General features: G+C 43.5%; 6 protein-coding genes and 1 long non-coding RNA gene across 16 annotated transcripts in view; 3 read left to right on the plus strand and 4 right to left on the minus strand.

Moving 5' to 3' along the window:
- LOC120451825 (dorsal-ventral patterning tolloid-like protein 1) overlaps positions 1-8,163 on the plus strand; it is a 42,077-nt gene extending 33,914 nt beyond the window's left edge. For 3 of the 8 annotated variants that reach the window (XM_039635795.2, XM_039635797.2, XM_039635796.2), the window contains 12 exons: positions 2-28; positions 179-387; positions 466-679; positions 992-1,209; positions 1,643-1,769; positions 1,836-1,937; positions 2,168-2,596; positions 2,651-3,054; positions 4,304-4,473; positions 4,533-4,710; positions 6,537-6,716; positions 7,036-8,163. In XM_039635795.2, coding sequence (XP_039491729.1) covers positions 2-28; positions 179-387; positions 466-679; positions 992-1,209; positions 1,643-1,769; positions 1,836-1,937; positions 2,168-2,596; positions 2,651-3,054; positions 4,304-4,473; positions 4,533-4,710; positions 6,537-6,716; positions 7,036-7,358 — 2,581 coding nt within the window. In that variant the 3' untranslated portion in view covers positions 7,359-8,163. Of the gene's footprint in view, position 1; positions 29-178; positions 388-465; positions 680-991; positions 1,210-1,642; positions 1,770-1,835; positions 1,938-2,167; positions 2,597-2,650; positions 3,055-4,303; positions 4,474-4,532; positions 4,722-5,544; positions 5,856-6,536; positions 6,717-6,796; positions 6,836-7,035 lie in introns of those variants that run through there. The other 5 variants (XR_005616411.1, XM_039635798.1, XR_005616413.2 and 2 more) reach the window with 5 other exon arrangements.
- A 1,707-nt stretch (positions 8,164-9,870) lies between these two features.
- Positions 9,871-10,470, minus strand: LOC120451838. Of its 2 annotated transcripts, none has more exons than XM_039635815.1 (2): positions 10,207-10,470; positions 9,871-10,131 (listed from the first exon to the last, which is right to left on the minus strand). In XM_039635815.1, the coding sequence occupies exons 1-2, from the start codon at positions 10,334-10,336 to the stop codon at positions 9,938-9,940; spliced, it is 324 nt and encodes a 107-aa protein (XP_039491749.1). In that variant the 5' UTR covers positions 10,337-10,470; the 3' UTR covers positions 9,871-9,937. The 2 variants fall into 2 exon arrangements, with proteins under 2 accessions (XP_039491749.1, XP_039491748.1); XM_039635814.1 differs by having other exon boundaries at positions 9,871-10,146.
- A 66-nt stretch (positions 10,471-10,536) lies between these two features.
- On the minus strand, positions 10,537-12,523 carry LOC120451827 (WD40 repeat-containing protein SMU1). Its single transcript, XM_039635801.2, has 5 exons — positions 12,370-12,523; positions 12,235-12,301; positions 11,922-12,180; positions 10,781-11,859; positions 10,537-10,717 (listed from the first exon to the last, which is right to left on the minus strand). The coding sequence occupies exons 1-5, from the start codon at positions 12,393-12,395 to the stop codon at positions 10,619-10,621; spliced, it is 1,530 nt and encodes a 509-aa protein (XP_039491735.1). The 5' UTR covers positions 12,396-12,523; the 3' UTR covers positions 10,537-10,618.
- Positions 12,524-12,595: 72 nt separating this feature from the next.
- LOC120451834 (deoxynucleoside kinase) lies at positions 12,596-14,338 on the plus strand. The gene is made up of 4 exons (XM_039635809.2): positions 12,596-12,745; positions 13,093-13,444; positions 13,516-13,786; positions 13,845-14,338. Exons 1-4 carry the CDS (start codon positions 12,715-12,717, stop codon positions 13,992-13,994), a joined length of 804 nt encoding a protein of 267 aa, XP_039491743.1. The 5' UTR covers positions 12,596-12,714; the 3' UTR covers positions 13,995-14,338.
- Positions 14,339-14,577: 239 nt separating this feature from the next.
- LOC120451837 (U1 small nuclear ribonucleoprotein C) lies at positions 14,578-15,295 on the minus strand. The gene has a single exon (XM_039635813.1). It carries the CDS (start codon positions 15,153-15,155, stop codon positions 14,718-14,720), a length of 438 nt encoding a protein of 145 aa, XP_039491747.1. The 5' UTR covers positions 15,156-15,295; the 3' UTR covers positions 14,578-14,717.
- Positions 15,296-15,432: 137 nt separating this feature from the next.
- The window catches only part of LOC120451824, a 38,528-nt gene continuing 29,667 nt past the window's right edge, over positions 15,433-24,293 (plus strand). For both annotated transcript variants that reach the window (XM_039635792.1, XM_039635793.2), the window contains exon 1: positions 15,433-16,794. In XM_039635792.1, coding sequence (XP_039491726.1) covers positions 16,179-16,794 — 616 coding nt within the window. In that variant the 5' untranslated portion in view covers positions 15,433-16,178. The remainder of the gene's footprint in view (positions 16,795-24,293) is intronic.
- Positions 17,224-18,475, minus strand: LOC120451842. The gene is made up of 2 exons (XR_005616415.2): positions 17,719-18,475; positions 17,224-17,630 (listed from the first exon to the last, which is right to left on the minus strand). It is a non-coding gene; the product is annotated as an uncharacterized LOC120451842 (long non-coding RNA).

A 24,293-nucleotide genomic window follows, 5' to 3' on the forward strand; every position in this document is an offset into this window, starting at 1 on the left:
GCGGTTCGGCCGTCGGTGAGTTACCAAGGTAAATATGAAACAGAACTTGGTATTTTGAAGTGAGCTTGGACGGAGATAAGTACAATTGTTTTAATTATTTGTACAGCCAATATTTTATATACTGATGTTACTTTTAATTTATTTATGCTGAATACCGACATGTCTTCTCACCTTTCAGTTGTGTTCATGAGTACATGGATATCTACTCGGAGGTGCAGTCGTCGGAGCCAGCGGAACTGATCAACTCACCATTTGGGGGCCGCTACTGCGGCACCATTCCGCCGCGTCGTCGCATTTCCATGTATCGGGCAGTTGCGATTTCTTTTTTTAGCAACAAGAACGTGACCACGGACCTGTTCGAGGGCACGTTTAGGTTTATAAATGCATGTGAGTAGAGGGTTTTGGGGAATTACCAGAGCCGCCCACCGTTACTGACTGTCTTGTGATTTCCTCCCACCCGAAAAGCGGAATATGAAATTGGCATACCCATTGCGGGGTCGCCATGTTCCTACACGATAACGCCCAGCATGAGCGTCAACAAAACTGGTGCGCTCATATCGCCAACCTATCCAGGTGCCTATCCGAAGGATATGTCATGCACATATCAGTTTCTTGGTGAATCGAATCAGAGGGTTAGATTAGAGTTTCGGGATTTTGATCTATTTTTTGGTGGACCACAGTGAGTACCTCTAATGCTGCACAGTTAAACACACTCAAAAGACACACAGAGAAATCAAAAAACACCTAATCACACAACCGGTAACAAGTCAAGATCAAAGCAAGTGCTGGCCAAAACTGCTCTGGCCAAAACTTGCTCTGATTGGCAGCCCACACTACCACAATCTGTGAACTATCTATACCGAATTTACCTTCATCCGAATGTCTCTAAAGCCAAATCTTCTCTATCCAATCTGCTATTCCAATCTGCAATTCGCCTACAACCAAATTTCAACAACATCACCACCACTGCAAACCAAACCAAAATAAACAGCTGCCCATTTGACTATGTGAAAGTGTACGATGGTCCAGATAATTCGTCAGCATTAATCGGTACATATTGCGGGCAGCAAAGAAACTTAGTTTTGTATTCGAGCGAGTCGAGCCTTTTTGTTCATTTTTATACGTTATCGCGCACCGCAAATACCCAAAATCGTGGCTTTAAAGGAATTTATGAATTTAGCGAGAGTTTTGTTAAATTAGATTTTATACGTAAGTACTGCCAAATATCTATAATGTAAACACTATGTTTGTTGTTTCAGTTCTGCCCATTCCGGCAACTATTTTGTGGTGCCCCAAAATGCTTACTGAAAAGTGTGGCCTACTTATTGGGGCATCACAAAGTGGTTGCCACGGCGAATAGCATTCGTCAGCTAATTGTATGTGCTTGAACCAACCTATTCACTGGCTTTGTTCGTTTTGTGTGCTATTTTAAGTTTAATGTATCCAATTATCGACACTACAAATTCTAATCCTTCCACACCTTCTCTCTACTTCAAAAACAAATAACTATATCAACGCTATCTTGTGGTTTCCGATCTGCTCTACAATTCGAACTGATCTGATCTGATTGCTCTATCGAAATTCAATTCAAACTAATCATTCGCTACAAAAACGAAACTGCAATTTGTAATACGTAAATCAGGTGAAAATGATGGCATTCACATACGTGGCTCAGAATGTGATCAAAAGATTTTATCGAAGAAGGAATCCACTGGCTTTGTGCTCTCACCCAACTATCCCTATCCCTATATACCAAAAACTGTGTGTAGGTGAGTAAAATATCCTAGTATCTTGAATAGAGAATGGTTTAATTAAATATTTCCGCCGTCGTTTAGATATTTCATCTATGGCATGCAGGATGCCCAGCATCTGGAGCGTGTGCGTCTGGAGTTTAACGCTTTCAATATACCTAAGGTGGAGCACAAGGACAAGAGCGAGTGAGTAGTTTAATAAATTATTGTGAGTGTTCAAAAGAAAAAGATATCAAATAAGCCGGCCACAGACAATTAATACTCACACAGCATAAAGTGTATCCCAGTTCGGGACTTCGAAGACTTTTTATTTACAATGAGGATAACTACAACATTTTATGATCGCGCACTTTTCCTATACTTGATTATATACTTTATAAATTACAAAACTTCAACTTATACTAACTCTATCAAAGGTCCAACTGCACGGACGGCTATCTAAAGATTTATCTGAAGGGCCAGGAGACGGCCGATGCCTACGACAAGTTCGACTACGAGTTGTGCGGCAATGAGACGCAGCGAGTGATCAGTGAGGGACCGCGGCTGGCCATGGTCTTCAGTTCGGGTGAGCTGCAGGGTCGTGGCTTTAAGGGCAAGTACACCTTCGAGACGGAGTACAAGATTCCGGGCACGGCGGCCCCGGATGGCACCTGCAGCTTCACCTACGTGAGCAGTTCCAAGAAGCGCGGCGAACTGAACAGCCCGAGATACCCCTCCAATTATCCCTCGGACACGAATTGCTCATATCTGTTTCTGGCCGAGGCCGATGAGCAGGTGACCATTGTGTTTGACCACTTCAAGATCAAGGCGGACAACAATGCAAACGCCACGGCGGGAGCTTATGGGTAAGTCTCCATTAAAAGCAACCATCTACACATTGATTTACACATTGATTGTAGTTCTGGCGCCTGCTTCGAGGATTGGCTGGAGATGTATGTCGTCTACCGGGACAACAACGACCGCCTGCTGGGCCGCTACTGCGGTCAGACAGCCCCCGGACCCGTCGAGAGCCCGCGGGGAGCGGTGGGGCTGCGGATCACCCTGCACACGGACCAGGAGAGCGTGGCCAGCGGCTTCAAGGCCCGCTACTTCTTCGAGTCGGCCAAGTCGGATGCCGGCGACTGCGGCGGCAACTTCAGCAACCAGGACTCGGGCCTCATCACCTCACCCAACTGGCCGGCCGGCTACAAGGCACCTGGTCGGGGCATGGCCTCCAACGCCTGCAACTGGGTGATGAAGGCACGCCCCGGCTACAAGCTGTCCATTCACTTTGAGCAGTTCGGCCTGGAAGGAGACCCAGCCAGTAAGTCACCAAGAGAATACAAGAAAGAGAATTTTTAAAGAGGACCCGTTGCGTCGTGCCATTCAGATAACTTAGAATCCAATTTAGGAGATCAACAGGGAAACCTAATAAATCAAGTTTTCTTAAAAAAAGTGAATGATTAACAGAGTCGAATGTTTTACTAAAATCTGTATAGGTGACATATGTTTGAGGATTATTATTAAAGCCCTGAACTACGAAGGAGGTTAGCTCCAGAAGGTTAGTAGTTGTTGATCTGCGTTTCATGAACCCATGCTGACATGGTGATATAATAGACCTACAAAGGTGCTGCAAATGAGGAGTGATAACGTTTTCAAAAATCTTAGGGATAGCAGACAACTTGGAGATTCCTCTGTACCTTTTTTATGGAGAGGATTCCTTCCAGATATGTGGAACTGTGAAGATTCAAGAGATAAGTTGAACAATTTCAGTAGAGGTTTGCACACAGAATCTAAGCACACAGCCAGGAATTCCGTCGGGACCTGGCGAATAAACAGCCTTAACTCGCTGAAGATCATAAAGCAGTGAGCTTTCGTTTAGAGTGGGACAGAATATTAAATTCGACTTTGATACCGCGTAAGAGTAAGGCCGTTCGGAATTAGGATCGGCTATTGCCTGATCAGATGTTACCGTAGTATTTTCAAAAAATAGCGAGGAAGGGGAGGCGGTTGTCTTGCGCTTAGTGTTAACGAAATTATAAAACTGTTTGGGATCCTGTGCGAAGTGGGACCTACAACGATTTAAATAATTCTTATAACACTGAGCATTAGGCACGGTAAAATTTAAAAGAGCACTTACATACATATTTAGAAAATATAGATTGAGAACCGGTATTTTTAAATTTTGTATAAAGCCTGGACTTAACATTTCTTAGATGTGTCAACGCTTTATTAAACCAAGGAGGTTTGTTATAGATAGACGGATAGTACATTGGAACACAAGAGTTAAAAAATGATTTAATTGCATTATAAAAAATATTTATGGCATCGGCCATTATTTTGCAAGAATAAAGATCGGACCAATTAAAGCCAGATATAAAAAGATAGATTTAAATTGATAAACTATAGCCGAAGTATTTATTTCTTTTCTACTTCTGAAACAACTGGATCCTTTATTATAAATATAATTCTTTATTAGATATTATAATTATTATTATATATTCTAATATCTATAATAATTTATATTATTTTAATTTAAATTATTATAATAATTTATATTATTTTTTACCCAGATCGCGGGTGTCCTGCCGCTGTGCTGCGGCTGTGGATGAACGTGGACTCCGACCAGCCGCCGCTGGAGCTGTGTGGCGAGAAGCCGCCCGTGGAGCAGTGGCACTATACCTCTACTGGCCAGACGGCGCGCATCAGCTTCACCACCAGCGACAAGACAGTGGGTGCCCAGGTATGAGTAACCACGATGATCTCCCAGAAATGGTGGCCCCTAACCTTTCCAACCAACAGGGCTTCCGCATTGTGTGGACCGAGATACAGGACTCCGGGCCGGGTCCGCCGTCCGTGGGTCTGCACTGCGAGTCGACGTACCACTTCCAGTGCGGAGCTGGATACTGCATTTCGGATAAGTTGCGATGCGACGGGGTCAAGAACTGCGGACCCGGCGACGATACTGACGAATTGCACTGTGAGTCGTGAGTGAGTCGAACGGTTCAGTTCAATTTTTATTTGCCTTCTTTTGCCTAAGTTTACGTAACCGAGTATATTAAGTTTGTCTCGTGTTTGTGTTTCCAGTGCGTCCGCTGTGTGGGCGAGCCATTCAGTTTCCAATCTCAGTTTTCCTTGGTTTTCCACGGTTACATGTTATAGCTCATGTGCGATCTTGCGTTCCTTACACTTTTCATTTGATGCGTGAAGAAAACTTGAACCCGACGAAACACTTGCAAACCGTTAACCACTAAATATAACAACTATATAATAATCGATACTAATTTAAAAAGCAACTAAAGTGACCTTAATCCATATCCTATATACCTCTTTCTCGCTACGTCTTTTTGCACCTAAGTATTCGTATTTTGTCCTGAACTTTTTCTAGCTGTTTTGTTCCCTCCATTTTCGATGGCCAGACCTTTGTACATACCTCCTCCTCTTCGATAGTCTGGGGTGCTTCCTATCCCTGCATTTCACCGAGGCATTTCTCTTTATCTCACCCGATTTATCACCTCGAATGGCATTCAGCACACTATCAACAGACCCAGATATATACCCATATACTTGATATCCGTCTGGGGATGTCTACAGCCACGCCCACACTAAACTCATCTTTCTCTCTTTCTCTCTCTACTTGTCTAATTCTCCCTCTGTTTCTCTCTGTTCTTTCTTTTGTCTCCACTAACAAAACTGAATACCACTACCAACTACAAACTGTTCGACTGTGAAACTGTTTAAACTTGAAAAACTCCCTTCCTCGAACCCAAATATATAAAAATCGAAAAATAAAAAAACCCAATCCTTGGCACAGGTGACGCAAACTCCACGCATTTGCCCACATTTCTACAGACATTTGTTTTAGCAATTACGGCATTAGTGTTAAATACGTACAACTAAAGTTAAACAAGAACAAAGCTCGAAAAATCAAAATTTTTAAATCAAAATTGGAATTGCCACGAGAATCAAATACGTGAAACATAACTAAGATAACAAATTGAAATGAATGGAGCATTCTGCTAGCAAGAATTTGTACTCATTTTTCTAACAACAAAACGAAGAAACTAAACCAAAAATACTAACTCTAATATCTAAGTAAATGAAACTCTTGGTCACAATTAACACGTGAGTTCCGCATAAGCTTGTCTACAATCGATCCACACTCCACGCTCATGACATGCACAGAGTTCAAACCAAGAAACATGCCACTCCAATCTAGAGAAACCCCCGAACCCATAACCCCAACCACGTAGATTGCCACAGTTGAAGGAGATCACAGTTCACAGCCCAATGATTAAACGACCATCCCAAGTTTATCCTTTGTTGCATCATTTAGTTCACTTCAATCGCATTTTGGGAGTTGAGTTTAATAGTACGCATGCCTCCGAATTTTGGTTCTGGCTTCTTTGTGTTCCTTTGGCACCTTTCCACCTCTCCACCTTCACCTGTCATGTGTGCACCGCATCGATCAGATGTATATATAGAGCATATATCTTTTTGGTGCCTTTGTTAGGCTGAACTGAATTTTCTAAACCGCCTAGCCTAAATATAATTAAATGCTAAACTTGTGTAACCCACTTAAAAAACAAGAAAAAATGGAAACCACAGTACACAGAACAAGAACACCCAGTTCAGACTCACCCACATGACACACACTCGAAAATCTCTGCTAACTCAGATCGCAAAACACATTCCTAGCTATAAGGCATATTCTCGATCAACTAACCTGAAGTGTTCTGTTATTATTGATTAACGTATGAATTCTGTGCTCTTGCTCTCCCCTCGCAATTATTACAAACCATGCAGGTACCACGGAAGCGGCCGAGGAGGACTACGACGTCCTAATTATAATAACGCTTCTCGTCGTCTCGTCCCTAATCTGTCTCCTATGCATACTCTGTCACTCCAGAAGAAGCCGTAGGAACCATGTCCGCCAACTGGGCCTACATCGGAATGCACATTACGACTCGCAGACCAGTGCGACGGGTGAGTCTCCTGTGATATCTTTTTTAAATCTTTTTATACAATATATACGTTTTCAACACGTTTGTTTATGTTTTCTGTAGGTTTTCTTTGAGTGTGGTTTTATTTCATTTGTTTTCAAGGTAATCTCTTTTGTTTTTATTTCTTACCTACGATATCTTAAAATCTACGAGTATTTCTTAATTCTTTACGTAATATAACTGATTTCAAAGAGCAAACTAGCTTAAAAAAATCTGTTTAATACCAGAAACACTTTTATTAATAAATATTTATATGTTCATACAACTTATTAATGCTTGAATCCCCTTTTCTCATGGAGCAGCGGGACTCAGCTCCAGTCGCAGGCATCTGCAGAGTGGAGGCGCCAGCATTGCGGGCAGTTTGCATGGGATCAACAGCGGCAACCTGATGATCCCGCCCGCCCCACTTCCGCCCACCAGTGTGCCGCCGCCGCCCCACATCTGCATCGCCGGGGTGGACATGGGAATGGGGATGGGGATGGGACACGGGTTGATGTCCAACGGGGAAGACGACGAGGACGATCTGGAGCTCGACGAGGACCAGCTGGACGCGGACATTTTCATCAACGATGTGCACTTCGATGAGGACAACATCGATCATGTCAACCAAATGGCGAACGTCTAACGATGGTTCAGTGCAGTTTTAGGCACTTTTATCGCAACCTTCAGTTTCGGTTTTAAAACGCATATAGAATAAGGCTATCTACATAGGTAATGGCGAACGAAGCAACTTTGCAGAGCAAGAACAGTAGATTAAACACACTCCCACAGTGCAAACTGACACGCAGACAGAGCATACAGTAAAACAGTGAAACACGAGTACAGTAAAACCGGGAGGCGAGCAGAAACAAACAGAATTCAAAAGTTAACAATACCTAAAAGACAAGAAATTATGCAAAAATGCGAATTGATTACGACGTAAATTTAATAACGAGCGAAACGGAAGGGTTAGTAGCATTAGAGATGGGCAGGCAAAGCGGAATATAAGCTAAATAAGTACAGTAGGGCGAGCATGTTGTAGTTGCGATAACTCAATTAGCCAGAAGCGTTTCACATAAGGGATGATGGTGGAATAAGAAACAAATAACAGCTACATTTAATAACTATATTATACACATAGCGAAATACGTACGGTGGAGCGGAGAGAGCGCACAAAGCGCACAGGCCGATTGGCGGATGTGGAGAAAGCAAGGAGAAGCCGTGCGGCGGAAACGGAAACGAGCCAAAAATCGTGAAGCGGAAGTGCATGTACGAATCATTTTCATAGCCACAAGAGACCGCAGACAAGACGAAAAATAAAATAAAGTTGTTGATTTTTATATTTGATACGAGTAATATTTAGGTGAAGCATAAATTGAATTAATTATACAACCGAAAAAACGAAGACGAAATAACGTTAATAAAACAATACCCACAATTCGCAAAACCGATAGATAAACCAATAATGAATAACGGCAGCAACATACTAAAGGGCATAAAACAATAATAATTACTTATCTTTACATACGCGCATGACTTTTTATTTACACATTTTGTACAAAAGATCTTCGACCCTTGAGGCTACACAAATCAAACTTACAACAACAAAAGGAGAAGACGAAATAATGCATAAATAAAAGAATTAGTGACTATCAAAACTGTATCTTCCAGCAAAGAATAAAAGCAAAAAGTTTAATGACGCTAAATCGAAAAGTTTATATGAGAAGAAAAAGGAATTTGAATAAATTATAATGGCCCCAAAGACGGAAAATGATTGCGAGAAATGGAAAGTAAATAAATTCAAAGATTTTTGTCTATTTAAGCACATTTTTATAAACATTTAAGGCGAACAAGAATATTTATAAAAATGTATACGCGAAAGGGAATGATAATAATAAAGTAAATTATACAAAAAGCTAAACACAAAAATCTAAATACAGGAAATGCAACATTAAGTTTCTTTTTTTGTCGGCTCGAATTATATTTGACAATTGACTTTTTAATGAAATATAATTTTATGTTATTTTATCAACGTAACATTATATATACATAAGCAAACCTGTTGCGAAGATAAAGGCGATTTTAGTTGAAATCAGTTTCCTCCGTTTTGGAGCTAAATGATAAATTCCCCGAAATTTCCAAGAATAAATAATAATTATTGGTTTCATAGCGCACGTACGTTTTGCAAAGAAAATTGAGGAAAATAAAGAATACGGCTTAAATCAGCGATGGAAACTTAAACCCGTTTAACGTAAAAACCATTTATAATAAAGGTATGTAGGTGTTACAAAAATGCTACATTAATTAAAAAAGAATGATAAAAAAAGCGAAAATAAATACAATTACATTGATGAAGTAAACCGTTGTTAAATTGTTGCATAAAAAAGCATAATGATCAAGAACTCCTAGGAATTAATTCTTATTAATAAACTTTAGTTTAAGTGTACAAATTTTGTTGTTGTATTACATTAAAACCGAACAAAAAGAGCAAAGAATTCAATTAGTTAATAAAAACTCTAAATTTGTGTTCTAGCAATAAAAATTAAACATAAATTTAAAGAAAAATAGTACGAAAACGTAAAGCTAATAAAAAGTTTGAAAAAGAATGTCCCCAACAAAAAACCTATCCCAAAACAAAAAAAAAAATGTTCTAAACTAAAAAGTTTACTAAAGTGACACAAAGTTAAACTAAAACACCCCAAAAAAGCAAATGTTAAAATTACAATTAAACCTATAAATAAGACACTTAAAGAAAGGAGTCAAACACATTTGAATTGAGAGACGTTTTCAAATTTCAAAACCCGATACAGAAATCAGAAAACCGAATCTCGGGCGCACTTATTGGCAGAGAACATGGCGCCATTTGCCAAGAGAGATGACCGAATAACAAATAAAATAGTTAAATGATAAAACGCAGAACAAAAATTTCAAATTAAAAGGAAACACCTACAAAAACAATTCCATGTTAACATTAAATATAAATAAAGGTAATTAAATAAATGAATACTAAAACCAATTAAATAACTCACTTTTTGATTCTGTTCTATTGGTGGGATGATTTCTTTTATATTTTTTTGGTTTCTAAATTTAGTTAATTATGTTTAATTTATAAAATGCGTCTTTCCTTAGAACTTTTAAACAATTTTCATTTGGGAAACTACGAATAAATGTAAGGTGTATTATATAATAAACGAAATGCATGCATCATTACATCGTGTCGCTGAGCTAGTTTTGAGAATTTATGCGAAACTTCTCCAGCATTTTATTGATGGCCTCCTCATCGCCATCGATCTTGGCCTTCTCCTGCTGCAACACCTCCTGGAAAGTCTTTTGTTTAGTGCCCACCAAGTAAAAGTCCTCATCGGAAATGGTGACCTGCGCATCGACACCGGAAGCACTCCCCTCGTAGATGTCCAATGCTTTGAAATCAAAGACTACGATGAGACGGTTAACGGTGGGATAACCCACAACAAGGCCTTCTCCTTCCCACTCACCCATGCTCTTGATGAGATTACCATCCACGTCGGTGAAGTTGAACTGAAACGTGTTAACGACGGTGCGCCGGGCAGGATCCGATTCCTTCAACTTGTTGCGAATCTTCTCGATGATCTCGTCGCTCCTCATGTTGCAAGTGAACGGGCTGAGTGTCGCTGCTCGACTAATTTAGGTGCTGGAACCGCAATTGAGGCAAACTTTGCGGATTAGCGCTCTGAGAGATTGGCGCTTTGCATAATGCTTAATTAAAGTCAATTTGTTTCATATAGACAAGATTGAAGATATTGATGTGCAGGAATGGGTGAGGGCATGAGAAAAACAGCAAGTGCTTTGGGGTCAGTAGGTATATTTCGGCAGCTAAAATAAGACTACCAACTAAAACTAGGTGTGAAAGTCAATTGCTTATATGGTCTAGGGCTTCCAAAGCCTCAGCAGGCCGTCCTCACTGTAGCTGGCCAGCAGATTTTGATGCGGATGATGCGTCAGGCCAATGACGTCTTTTTCATGAACCTATGGGAGAAATGTCAGGATTTTTGTAAACGGATTGAGAACAAAGTTTCTGGAGCAGCTTACGTTCAAAGTACGTTCCAGTTTACCGGAGGAGACGGAGAAACAGTAAAGCACCTGATCCTCTCCGGCGCAGTATATGAACTCTCCTCGAGGCGAAAGAGTGGCTGAGATAAAGGCTCCACCTTCGCGCTTACCCGACGAGAAGGATCGCACAATCTGGCCCTGCATGTTCATAATAACTACAGTATTGGATCTGTTGCAGACAATGAAGTGCTCGGGATTCTTGGGCAGGATGAGGACTGTGTTAACGGCCAGCTCGTTGCCAAGGGGCTTGTACGTGGCCACGCACTCGGTAGTTTTAAGGGACCAAACCTTAACTGTGCCGTCGGAAGATGCGCTGAGCACGCTGTGTCCGTCAGGCGTAAAGGTTGCTTCGTTTACGAACGATGAGTGCCCCTTGAACTCCTTCAGCATCTTTCCTGACTTCAGCCCGTGCAGTCTCACCGTGTAGTCGAATGACGCGCTGAGAACCTGGCTGTTATCTCGCGAGAACTGCAGACAGGTTATTCCTTTGGTGTGGGCTTTCTCGAATTTCCGCAAACACTGACCGGTAATGATGCGCCACACCTTGATTTGGCCATCTTGTGCGCCCGATGCCACCATTTCGGAGTCTCGTGAGAAGTTCAGCGCCAGCACCGCCTGTTCCATCATCATGAACTGGTCCTGCGCCTGGTACTTGAGATCCTTTCTCACCTTGCCGGTGGTAAAGTTCCAGACCTCAAGGAAGCCGTCCACACTGCCCGTTATCAGATACTGACCATCCGGCGAGAACTGAGCGCACTCAACGTGCGACTTTTGGCCAAATTTGATTTGTCGGAACAGCTGGGTGGGATACATTTCTTCTTCCTGGTCCTTCATAGCAGCCTTGCCGCGGAACAAATCGATGGTGGTGCCGGGCGGAAGGAGTCCTTGGTGCTGTTGCCATTTTAAAGCCTGTCCCAGCAGCGCCAAGAGCCTGGAGGAGGGCACCACATGCACTTCACCACTGAGCTCTTGGGCTATGGCCGTGCGCCGCTTCTCCTTGCTACTTCCCTCCGCATAGGCTTCTCTGGGATCGAAATAGGCGCGCTGCAGCATGTTTTCTAGAGACAATTTAATAATCGAATTAAAAAACCGCGAAACCAACGAGTGGTTAATATTTTACCCAAATGAATGTATCGTTCCGGCTCCTGCTGCTTTAACATGCTCATGGGGTCCGTCTGGCGGAGTAGAGATCTTGCTGCGCCCAGTTCCCTGAGCTCAATCAGCTCCAGAACTATCTGCTCGTACAGATTGAGTAGCTTCTTATCCGGTAATTTGAGGGACTGGGTTACTTTTAGCACGGTGTCCCAGTGCCCGTTGGAGATGTCCTGCACAAAGCCATCCACGCTGTCCACCGTATTCAGGGAGACACCCGTTTCCTCCTGAAAGTTCAATGTCATAAAGAGACCAACTCTCTGGGGGGCATAAGCACTAACCTGTAACGTTTGCAGGGTCTTCATAAGGTTAGACTCCTTCAGATACTGCTGGATGAGCCGAATCACACTTTGTTTGGGGGGTGAATCACAAAATTAGTAAAAACTGGGTGTTAGTGGTCGAGTTCCAATACTTACTCGGCTGATTCAATTTCAATGGACATCGCTAACCAAGTGCCGGGTCTTTGAGGCCTTCAGAAATAGGTTTTAATACAGGTTTTAAAAGTTTACAATAATATTGATAAAATACGCGTCGTTGTAGGGATGGCACACAACCGATATCCATGTACAGAACAGCTGACCGTTATCGTTATCGCCGACAGCTGATTCTCAGCACAAGCGAACGCAATTTTATTTCACAAAGTTGAAGAAAACTAAAAAGTGACAATAAAGTTATAAGCAATAAATTATTAATTTCATTGCTATCAATGGTATTTGTAATTAATAAAGTTGTACAAACACTAACGCTGTTGTAGCCAGGTCATGTGGAAGAGAGACATCCTATCATTTATAAGTAATTCAAACAGCTTCGCTTTAAATTTTATCTTTTTGGATCTACACACTTATTCCGGCAATAGAATACGCACACACATGCACACAGTTGATGATCAGCCGGTCGAAAAACAAACATGACGATAGGAAAACCCGATTAAAAAAAATATACAAATGGCGGTGTTCCCGCTCTTTTTGTTTTTCGGCGGTAAACGATCTCACCAGGCGGGTTGATTCAGTCACCATTTGCCCGCCGCCGTGTACAGTACTCCATTGAATCCGGAATAGCCATCTCCATTCCCGATCCGTTTCTGCTGTGCTGTACCTAAACCAGATAGTAAAACCCCACTCACCCACTCTCACGTGTAGATCGCGGATTGTCCGGTCTGATGGCGGAGGCAGCATCCTGTGCCCGAAAGGGGACCAAGTACGCCGAGGGCACCCAGCCCTTCACCGTCCTCATCGAGGGCAACATTGGCAGTGGGAAGACCACCTATTTGAACCACTTCGAGAAGTACAAGAACGACATTTGCCTGCTGACCGAGCCGGTCGAGAAGTGGCGCAACGTGAACGGGGTCAATCTGCTGGAGCTGATGTACAAGGAACCCAAGAAGTGGGCCATGCCCTTTCAAAGTTATGTCACGCTGACCATGCTGCAGTCGCACACCGCCCCAACCAACAAGAAGCTAAAAATAATGGAGCGCTCCATTTTTAGCGCTCGGTAAGTGCATTATCCCCGTCATCAGGTTTAACCAGAAGCGCTAATTTTATCCATTACCCACTGCCCCGCAGCTATTGCTTTGTGGAGAATATGCGGCGAAACGGTTCCCTGGAGCAGGGCATGTACAATACGCTAGAGGAGTGGTACAAGTTCATCGAGGAGTCCATTCACGTGCAGGCAGATCTCATCATTTATCTGCGCACCTCGCCGGAGGTGGCGCACGAGCGCATCCGGCAGCGGGCTCGCTCAGAGGAAAGCTGTGTGCCGCTTAAGTACCTTCAGGAGCTGCATGAGTTGCACGAGGACTGGCTGATACACCACAGACGCCCGCAGTCGTGCAAGGTAGTTTAAGGGAATTCCTCACACTTACCAAAGCCGCTAAATATGCATTTTTCCTCAGGTCCTAGTCCTCGATGCCGATCTGAATCTGGAAAACATTGGCAGCGAATACCAGCGCTCGGAGAGCAGCATATTCGACGCTATCTCCAGTAACCAAACGCCCTCGCCGGTCCTGGTATCCCCCAGCAAGCGCCAGAGGGTCTCCAGATAATCCTTATCCTATTAGTACCTAAGTGTGTGTAGTACAGAGTTAAATATAATATAAGAAGCTCAGACGAGCCGATCCGCGGGATAAAGGCAGAAACTGATACACTTACATTTTAAGCCCCTGATTAACACATTCATATTAACAATTATAATCCACATTATATTCTCTTCACAGATTTTAGTATGTAAGCTCAAAAATTGTAATAAAAGCTGTGAATGTTTATGTTAAAGGCAAGGCACCTAATATTTTTGTGTTAGCATTTCAGTTCACATGCATTTTAACTATGTATATTGTATTGGACAAAAAAATAAATTTATGGGAAGCGTGGCCTTCTCTAACTTACTACAGATTTTTCTTTTTCTTAAAGTGTTAAGGTAAAAGCATGTTGCAAGTTTTCCTATTTTCCGAAAAGGGTTTTATACAGAATATTTAAAATAATCACGCATTAAATAAATGTGCATTATCTGCACAACCGGCGTGACCTTATCGCTATATGTATGCCTACGCAAAAATTGCATGCCCATCTACTTACGGACCTCGATATATATTATTTATTTATTGGCTTTTTCACCCACAAAGACAACCATTTGTGTAGTCAACTTGCTTTATATAAATGTATATAATTAATTTTCTCGCGTTTGGCTTACTTAAATGCTACAGCTTAATTAGGACATCTCAAGGGGGGCACTCCTTTGCTCCGAATTAGGATGATGTTCTTGAGGGCGGTCACTTGGGACCGTTCATGATTCCTGGACGGACGCCGGGTATAGTGCCAAGTGGAGGCGGTGGTCCCATCATGGCCATGGGATTCATGATCGGTGGCGGCCGCATGCCCATCATTGGGTTCATCAGTGGAGGCATGTAGGGCATTCCAGGCATCCCCGGTCGCGGAGGAGCACCGATGTTGGGCGGCGGTATGGACACGCCCGCTGGCTTCGGAGGCGCTCCTCCTGGCCCACCCGCAAACGGGTTGTTTGTGATCTTGCCCGCTTTGAAGGCGGCGGTGGTGGCGTCAATTAAATGCTGGGCCTGTTCCTCCATCCACTTTTGGTAGTAGAACTTCACATTGTCGCGGTGCTTGCGGCCGGTGCAGTGCGTTTTCCGCACTGAGGGCGAGTCGTGGGTCAAGTAGGTGTCGCAGTAGTCGCAATAATACTTTGGCATTGCGCTAATTTATTAACTTTAGCGTGGAAATTCGGTCCACTGTAGTTTTATTTATTTTTTCGGAGTCGTATGACCGTATTTCACAAGGGTTATAAACTACAAAACACGTTGCTGTCTGGCAACACTAGCCTTGTGTATATCGATAATTTTTACAGCAACATTCAGCTTGACACTGTCTTAGGAATTTGAATTAGGTTTGATAGTTTACTTTCTATACATTATGCCTATTTCTTTATTACTTTTATAACGATTTGTTTATATTTTCCTTAAAAAGATACAACATGGATTTAAAGGACGCTTTTTTAATAAAAGTGTTGTGATGAGACACTTAAATACAATTTTATACCCACTGTGCACTGTTAAATATTACAGCGTGTAACAGACTGTAAACTCTGCAATGTGTTCTGGATAAGCCTAAGTAGTGCTTCGAACCAGAGGCAGCAAAATACTCAACCTGCCAGGCTAAACGGGCACACGGGCACACGGGCAGATAATTGATCTGCGGCCACACAGCCCTTGCCTTGCAGTGGGCACACTGGCAGTTATTTTGAAACCGGCGAAATACGAGGACGTCAGCGCGGACGGTCGGTTTTTCGTATTTTTGCCGGCTAAACACACCTTTCGAACGACGCGTAACGGTGGCCGGGCCATAAAATCGCCGCAATCACGGGCAATTCGAGTGCGGCGTGCTAATTATGCGAGGCTGAGAACTAGCCAGAAAATAGAGCAGAAATTAGGGCGGCCAATAAACCAGTTGATTTAAACTAGTTTGTAAGTGCGTGTGAAAAGGCCAAGGAATTTGGCCGAAAGTAGTAGACAATAGCTAAGAGGCTACGACTGCGGAGGATTCAAGTCCAGAAGTTGTCCGACCAGTTTTCGGTTCCCCTTGTGCGTGTGTTTGTGTGTGTGAGATTACTTGGATTACCTTTTATTTAATGTTGGTCGGTGCCTTCGAAGCAGAGCGAATGAATCGGAGCAGCTAGTGGCCGCCGTAGAGATCAAGAGTGAAAGAGCCAGCGAGAGATGCCCTTCGTCCAGCGCGTGGTGCAGCCCGTCAATGTGGCCCAGGCCACGGCTGCGAGCTTGGGCCATGCCTCCGGACGATTCCACTGCACGCCGGGCAAGTGCCGGAACAACAACTGCATTAACAAGCAGTCGCCGGATGGAGAGGGAACAATCACCAATGGCCATGGATCGCCCACATTACTTACCAGGGTGTTGGTCCACCAGGCGCCGGAGGATCAGCCGGTGCCGCCCGCTCCGGCACCCATGAAGAAGCTGAAGCACCACGTCGAGTTCCTGTCCACCTCGCCCACTCGCCTCCAGTCGCAATCCCTGCCCAACTCGAGGCATCCCAGCCAGCAAAGACCGGCGCTAGGAAGGATCGCCAGTGCACCCCAGTCGCCCACTGCCGGCTCCTCCAAGGTGGTTTCCGGCCACGAGTTCGACTCGATCAGCAACATAACGCTGAGCAACGCCCTGCGGCAATTGGCCAGCTTAGTCCTCATAGCCAGCGACATCTTCGATGACCTGCAGCGGGATCTGCAGGCGGTGGGCGAGCGGGCCGGTCGGGTGCAACGGAAGATTGCCGCCGTGGAGCGACGCGTCTGTGCCTACGATCCGAAAACGGTCACAGTTCGTAAGTAGACCCATTCATCTTGCGTGTTTTCAATCCGATGCACAATCCTTAGTCATCAGTGTAGTTACCTCCACGATTCCCTCTCAAAGTCAAGTGTGTTATCACGGACGGCTTATCGCCCGTCATCTGCCGCTTTGTATGCGAGGAGTGGCTTCTGTGTGGGTGGCTGAAGGCGGAGAACGTGCTTCTATCTTATCTGCTTTCGCAACACGCGGGGAATTCAATTTGCAAAGGCGCAAAAGGGAGGAGAAGCAAAAATAAATTAGTGGGGAGCAGGTCTCGCTATACCCTAGCAAAGTCTTTTTACTCGGGTTATCTAAAAACAAAACCCCATTTAAATATTGGGTTTTATTTTTTGGTCATATAATATTATATGGAACATTTAATTTCATTGTTTCCTTTTCTATTTCATTTCATTTAATTTGAAAGTGAAGAGGAATAATTATATTTATTGTGTTCTACGAATTTATATTTTACTGGCTAGCGCTGGACTTTACGATGTAATTAAAGCTACAAGCTACTAGTTAGCATTTCCAAATACGAAATACATCAAACTGACTGCATTCAATACTCAAATATGATCCTGATGGTATCAAGATCCGCCTGAAATCGTCATACCCTGCGTACACCCTTTTTCAGAGCATCTCAGTGAAAAGAACTCGAGGGAATGCCGAACCAGTGGAAATTAACACCTTGTTTGCTTTGTCGCCTCCGCTGTTTTGCTCCTCCCCGATCGCCCGTCCTGCCATCATTCCACTATGCCGAGGTGGGTGAGTGGGTGGGGCTGGGTGGCCTGCCCATACAATTAGCTTCTTGGTCGCGTCCAGCGGAGGCTTCTACAATTACCAACTGCGAGCTACGAGCACTTAGATAAGCGGTCTAAAGTCGTTTGGCTCATTGTTTTCGCGACCTTGTGTTAAATACCTTCCAGCACGAATGGCCATTTATGTGGCAAGTGCCGCAGTTGTTGTTGTTCTAGTTGCAACAGCAACAGGTTATCTGCAGTGGCTGTCAAACTTCGTGATATGCCCAAATCGGCACTTAGCTCTTTGCTTCGCTTGGCACTTTATCGCTTTTTCATTTTTCTGGTTGCAATCCGAATTTTGTTTTTCGCTTGAAAACGTTCAATAACTTTATGAAATCCCAACGGCAGACTGGCGACGCTGACTGCAGCTTTTTCACTCCTACTTGATATTGTTGCCATTATTATTGTGCACTTAGCTGCAGACTTCTCTGTGCGAGGAGCTCAACGTGGCGTACGATTCATTGTCAGCTGTCATTTTGCAAGAGCTCACTTTGTTTACGCCCCTCTGTCGCCGCTTTTGGCTCCTTGTCAGCTGCCCGAGAGCAAAAACCCAGAAAAAACACGAAAACAGCAGCTGCTGCTCGTTGGGCTACTGCATGCGCAATCGAAAACGTCGCACTAATTGCTCAGGTATGAAGCCCGGGAAAAACAAGAGCACCACACTCGGGCTTCTACATATGCACGTACAGCTGGGGGCACAAAAATAGCAATACTAATAGTTTAGGTTCATAAAGCACTGTGATATTAGAACATTTGTATGACCTAAGCATTTTCTTCCGTCTCCAAATAGAGTTTTTTTTTTATAAAACAACTAGCATTGCTTCCACAAAATACTATAAAGTATTTATAATAAATACATATATGTATATATTTTATTAGGCGGTCCTTTTTATTTGTCTTGAGTTGTTAAATGCAATTCCTGATTGAGTATTTCGCAAACCAAATTTTAAAAATAAATTATCAAGGATAGGCATTTTTTCTTATACTTATTTTCAAGATTTGTATTTTACATGTCAGGGCTATTTAAAAATATGCCCTGGTAATAACCTTCAAAACGGGTGAAGGCATAAAATTGAATAAAGTTTATCTAAATCTTTGCCACAAGCGTCCGAAACAAAAGGTAATAAAACCTTAATATTGTTATGTTTTAAAACCCAACTAAACTTTCATAATAAAAACCATATGTGTAGTTATTATTAAGGCCACAAAGAACCCCTGGCCTGCTGTTAATTTTGAAATTTGCAACTGCTTCGGAAGTGTGGACTCCTTCCATTCACCTCACCTGTTCCTTTGTCCCGCAGCCATTAATGTGCTCATATTAGAAATGCCATTACATCGCGCCATTTGCGGCAACTGCTAACCTAACCACCACTCGGAAAAGTGCCTCTTTTCCTGGGCAAGTGCAGCCAAGCGTGCGAAGCAGTTGTCGAGGGTAATTCCCATTCGTGCTCCGGCTGTTACTGCTGCGGGCCTACGGGTAACCATGGCCAACTACCGCCTATGAACTACTAACTATATCTGCCAATCGATCGGCCATATTGCCGGCCAACAACATGTTGCAGGGTAAGCTAAAGAAATATAGATGGAAGTACGTGAGCGGCATGGACAACCGGCGAATTGTTTGCGCTCAGCAGGCGCTTTTCGCAAAAGAAGGCCCTTTGAAGAGCTCAAATGCCGCTGTCCACTTACGCACTTGTCCACTTCGGACACTCCAGTCGGCTCTCTGGTCTCTGGTCACTGGTCACTGGTCACTGGAAACTTGATCCTGGGCGGAGGACACATGTGCGTGGGCATCCCAGAGAATCTGAGATACTAAGATACTACATAGATGCCCAGTCACAGGCACACATGGCCAGATTGTTTTGAACAGGAAACGAGCATTTGTAATTACAGCCACAGTGGGGCATAAATAACGCGAGGCCAAAGAGATACGGCCCGCATCCCAGATACACGAAAAGCCGAAACCGAAAAACCTGTTCCCACCTGCAGCATTGCGTGTCTGTATGAGTGTGAGTGTGCCTCAAAAACTAAACAAACAAGCCAACGAAAAATACAGCCAGCTATGAAAATGCCTCGACTACACAGTACGAAAAAAAGAAAGGAAGATACTGTATCTAAAGGTTTATATATCTTTGTCTGCTTGCGAGAATGTACTTTTTTTTGTCTTAGCCAGCCACGCATTATTTTTCAAGTGCGCTGATGAGCATTTGATTGTTGCAGTCAAACTTTGCCCAGGGCTCCCCCTTTTTCCCCATTTTGGAGCCAATACAAGCCACTCAACTGCGGTTGGTTTTGCCTTCGATGCGTCTGAAATTCTGACTGCGCTCCTCTTGTTTATTTTCCCGACATTTTTCTCTCACTTGAAGCGCAAAACCGAAATGTAAACCAACCAAACAACCAGTCCAGCCAGCCAGCTACAGATACAGATACAAATGCAGATAAATAGACGCGTCTGTCATCGTGTGCATGTAAACAGCGGCGGGATGGAAGGAGTCTCCATTCCAGGGCCGATAACAGTGTGAATCCCGATTCCAGTCGCTATCCAGACTAAAGAATTGGAGAGGACTTCACTGGAATTATGGAGCTGTCTGTGCAGTTTTCATATTACAAATTAGATCTAAGAAATTCTCTTTTGAATATTTGTAGAAGTGCTATACTAAATATGGCAATTCTTTAGAATTCTAAAGATTACGAATAGAAGGAGAGATAAATTTGTAAAAAATGTATGAATTATATTTTCTTTTATTATGAAGGAAAAAAAAACCATATTTTTCTAAAGAAGTTACCATAATATTTCTGTTTCTTTTTAAGACTACACTTATACAAAGCTTGTATGCTTTACTACTATTATTACACAATTGGCTTATGTAAAATTCCTCCTCATGATCATTCCAATCTAAACAATTCGCTGAAATAGCATGTTGTATTTGCGCCTGGCTAACACTCTTGGCCATGTTGTTCAGCCAATTTAGCCGCAAGTGTAGCAGCCATTTAAAGCCACGAGTTCAAATGCAAGAGGAGATTCTTCCCTGAAATTGCTTGTTGCGTGCTTCCTCGATTGGCAACAGCAGCAATATCGGCGTCAGCAACGGGTTGCGTCGCTTTTGCGTCTGGAATCTGCAGATTGATTGCCGATCGCTTAGGCCGCTTATGCTGCATTTTTGCACGTTCGCCTAGCGAGGCGCAATAAGAACCAAACCAAAAGCCAATGGAAAAGCCAATGGCCAATATAAATGGGGTCCGAGTCAAAGTTGCCTGCCTGCTGCTGCTGATGGATTCCTAAGCAACCGCAGCAACTCCAGCTCCAAGAGCAACGGCAGCCACTGCAGCAACATCAGCAATAGCGACAACCGCAGCAAGAAGAACATCAACGCACCTTTTCAGTCATTGAACTTTAAGCTATGCGTTCGTTGGTTCGTTCGTTCGACAACTGGGCCCCAACTCTCCATTGTTGATTGCCCCCACTTCAGGCCCACTTCCCCAACCCAAAGCCTAAATGAAACCCCAGCCCCCAAACGTTCGATACGTTCAAACTGGGAAGATTGGAAGACGCAGACGATCGCTAGCCGGGGATTTGAAGCACTGCGCTCTTCGATTTTTGATTCTTAACAACGTGGAGAATGGGCAAAAGACTCGAAATTAATGTGTCTGTCTGGGCTTTGTCTGTTTACCTTAAGCGGTATTTATATGCAGCGCCGTGGGCTGTAAATTTGAGTGGTTCATTCTTCGGTGCTTCCCTGTCGATAGTGTCGCAGTAGTGCAGCGGATGCGATTCGTGCTGCTTGATTAATAGCCTTTGGCCGCAGTTGAAGGGCGTCGTTAAAAGCCTTTTCCAACTGTCGATTCGAGTTCCAAGTTCTTTGGCGGTTTTCAAGTTCAGCGGTGTCTGGTCGTAAACACCTTTGGAAACACTGCACCCGCATTTCGGAGCACGACTTTCTAATCTGAATGGGAATGGAGTAGCACGGGGGGTTTGCTGGTAAACTTGCCCAGGGCCACCTTTCTCGACTCAATCTTCCTCGCCTTCAATGGCATTTATATTTAATTTTCTCGAGCCAAAAACGTGTTTGCAAATACCAATTCGGACGACTGGCAGATGGAAGTGCGCGGAACGTGGGCGTTAGAACAAAAGCAAATTGTGCGTCGGGAATTCCATCTGCACGCCGTTGGAAAGCGGAAAACACAGAGCAGTCACACCGTCATACTGCCATACATCCATACAGCTATACAGCCAGCGTGCGATCTGAGTTTATGGATTCGTTCCAGAAACCTGTACACGTAGCACAGGTAAACAGCGTCACTAATCAAGGGGCAGGACAGGGAGTTGCAATCGCAGGAGGGGGAGGGAAAAGAGGTCCAGGGACCATCACAAACCCTGGGAAGACCATTACCTTGCATTACCATCGGAATTTCTCAGCAGCAGTCGTCTGCACACTGGGAACTGCTACTAAATTGGTCATTCAGTTTTTCGTTTCTGTGTTAATGTTGCACATCTAAATAAAAGGAAAAAATGGCATAGAAATAATGAAAATATCATTATTAACATAACAAATCGTATTTAGTAATTAAAAATGTATGGACTGCGTCATCTTCACAAAATATAAAAAAAAAAGTTTTGTTATAATGTTATTTCCAAATAGGCAACGATTGACAAATAAATAAAAACAACTTCATTATTGAACTAGTATATCAATCGATCGTGCAATTTCTTTAAGTGTGTCTGCCTTCTTGGCTCGCAAACCAACTTGTTTCTCGGAATTTCATCGCAAGAACTTCAAGTGCTTTCCTGCCTGGTTTTTGTTTTCGGGCAGCTTTAAGGTCCAACCGAGTCAGACCTTCGGTTGGCATTACGTAAATGTGTGTTTGCGGCAAACAAATTGCAGAACTGGCTAAAAGGGTGGGACAGGGAGAGGGAAAGGAGAAGAGTGAGAGGGACAGAAAGGAAAGCCGGCAAAATGGGAAATGGAAACACTTTGTCGCCCGTTTGCTGCTGGTTTCATAATGCGGCCTTAATGTCTGTCTATCCCTGCTGTCCCTGCCCCTCGTCCCGCCAGGGAAGTCCCCTTCCTTTCCTGGCTGTCTGTGCTGATTTCCGGACGACTGATTGCAACGGCAACGGCGACGGCAACTCGTGTTTCATTTTTCACTCTCATTCATCTGGCAAACATCACGCAATGCCGGGCGGCAGATGAGCCAAGACTCGCCGCTTTTGACCCGGTCTCCGTTCTGTGTTTTTTTTGTTTTTTGTCTTGCGTCCCAGGTAAACGCGATTCCGGGTTTTCAGTGTCTCGGAGTTCCAGTGTTTCTGTGTTCCGGCCATCGTAAACCGCAAACTGTGAGCAAATGGTCCTGCCAAAATGCGCGCTATGCTGGCATGTTGCATGCAACCCGTTCTACATCAACCCTCTGGTGGACTGCATTCATAATTCACCCTTTTCCAGGGGCAGGGCACCTGGTCACCTGGGTGGATGGATGGATGGAGGAAGTGTCAGTGCGAAAATTGCTTTGTTTGTGGCATAAAAACAAGTTCTCCCGGCCCGAAATTAACGAATTCCCCCTGAGCAGAGACGTCTAGTGAAGGCAAGAGTTTCGAACAGCTGATGCGTTGATCAGATCGGGCTCATGTCATATGCAAATTAATCAAAACCTGGGTGTGCTTCCCATATAGGGTTCGTTTTCTAATCCGTAATAGCATGAGAAATCGAAGAGTAATGCAACAGCAGCTGCTGCAAACCCTTTTACCTATTGTTTAGCCTTGCCAATGCTGCATTAGATTGACTATGATATAATAAAACACTGTTCTTGGCTGCCTTCCATGTATCTTATCTACGCCATATGTTTACACACCTTCGATGGCAGCCCAAGGTGCTGAACTGTAGTGTTGTAATACTTGGCGCGAGGCATTGGACTAAATATATTGTTTATGGGCACAGATATTGATTTCAAGTGTGCGCCAAGGGAATTTTCAATAATTCCATAGGCACTTATCAGCTCTAGGATTTTCTGTGCCTTGTTTTAAGTATATTGTTTTAGATTTCCCACTCATGTACTTATTAGAAAAGTTCGCAAAATGGATATCTAAACCAGTTCTTTTTGTATCCATTCAGCTTCTTTATATTTTTTCAAAGTTCTCACCTAAAATAATTTCCTATATTAATCAGTTATGTAAATGTCATAGCTGCCATAATCTCATTTCTTAGGGGTGGCTCCTTTTGTAGGAACGGGAAACATTCTATACTTTACTGTTAACCCACTGCATCCCCTATAGCTGAATACCTTTATCTACTCACGTTCTCTACTAGGAAACCCAGGCAACAATCGCGTGATCTAATTCGGAGCTCTTTATCTTTTATTCATTGTGTGTCTGCCACCGTGGTTAGTTCCAACTAAAAGTGCGGCATTTAGCCCGCTAAGCGATGTCTGGGGAGGAGGTGAAGGGGGTAGAGCTTGCAACATTGTACCATTGCTTCTGCGACAATGGAAACATGGAGTGAGTTCCCCAGAGTCGCAATTCATTAGATACAAAACACGTTGCTCTGATTGCCGAGCATGTAAGAGCGAAGCTACTAAGAGGGCTCAGCTTTTTCAGCAGCCTCGCGTCTGCTTTTTTGTGCGCTTTTCGTTGGATAAGATTTACATGATTTTGAGAGCATGTTCTGGGAGAATGCGTGAAGATGAAAATGAACAAAAAAAG

This window comes from Drosophila santomea, chromosome 3R (genome assembly GCF_016746245.2).
Source record: "Drosophila santomea strain STO CAGO 1482 chromosome 3R, Prin_Dsan_1.1, whole genome shotgun sequence".
Classification (NCBI taxonomy): domain Eukaryota; kingdom Metazoa; phylum Arthropoda; class Insecta; order Diptera; family Drosophilidae; genus Drosophila; species Drosophila santomea.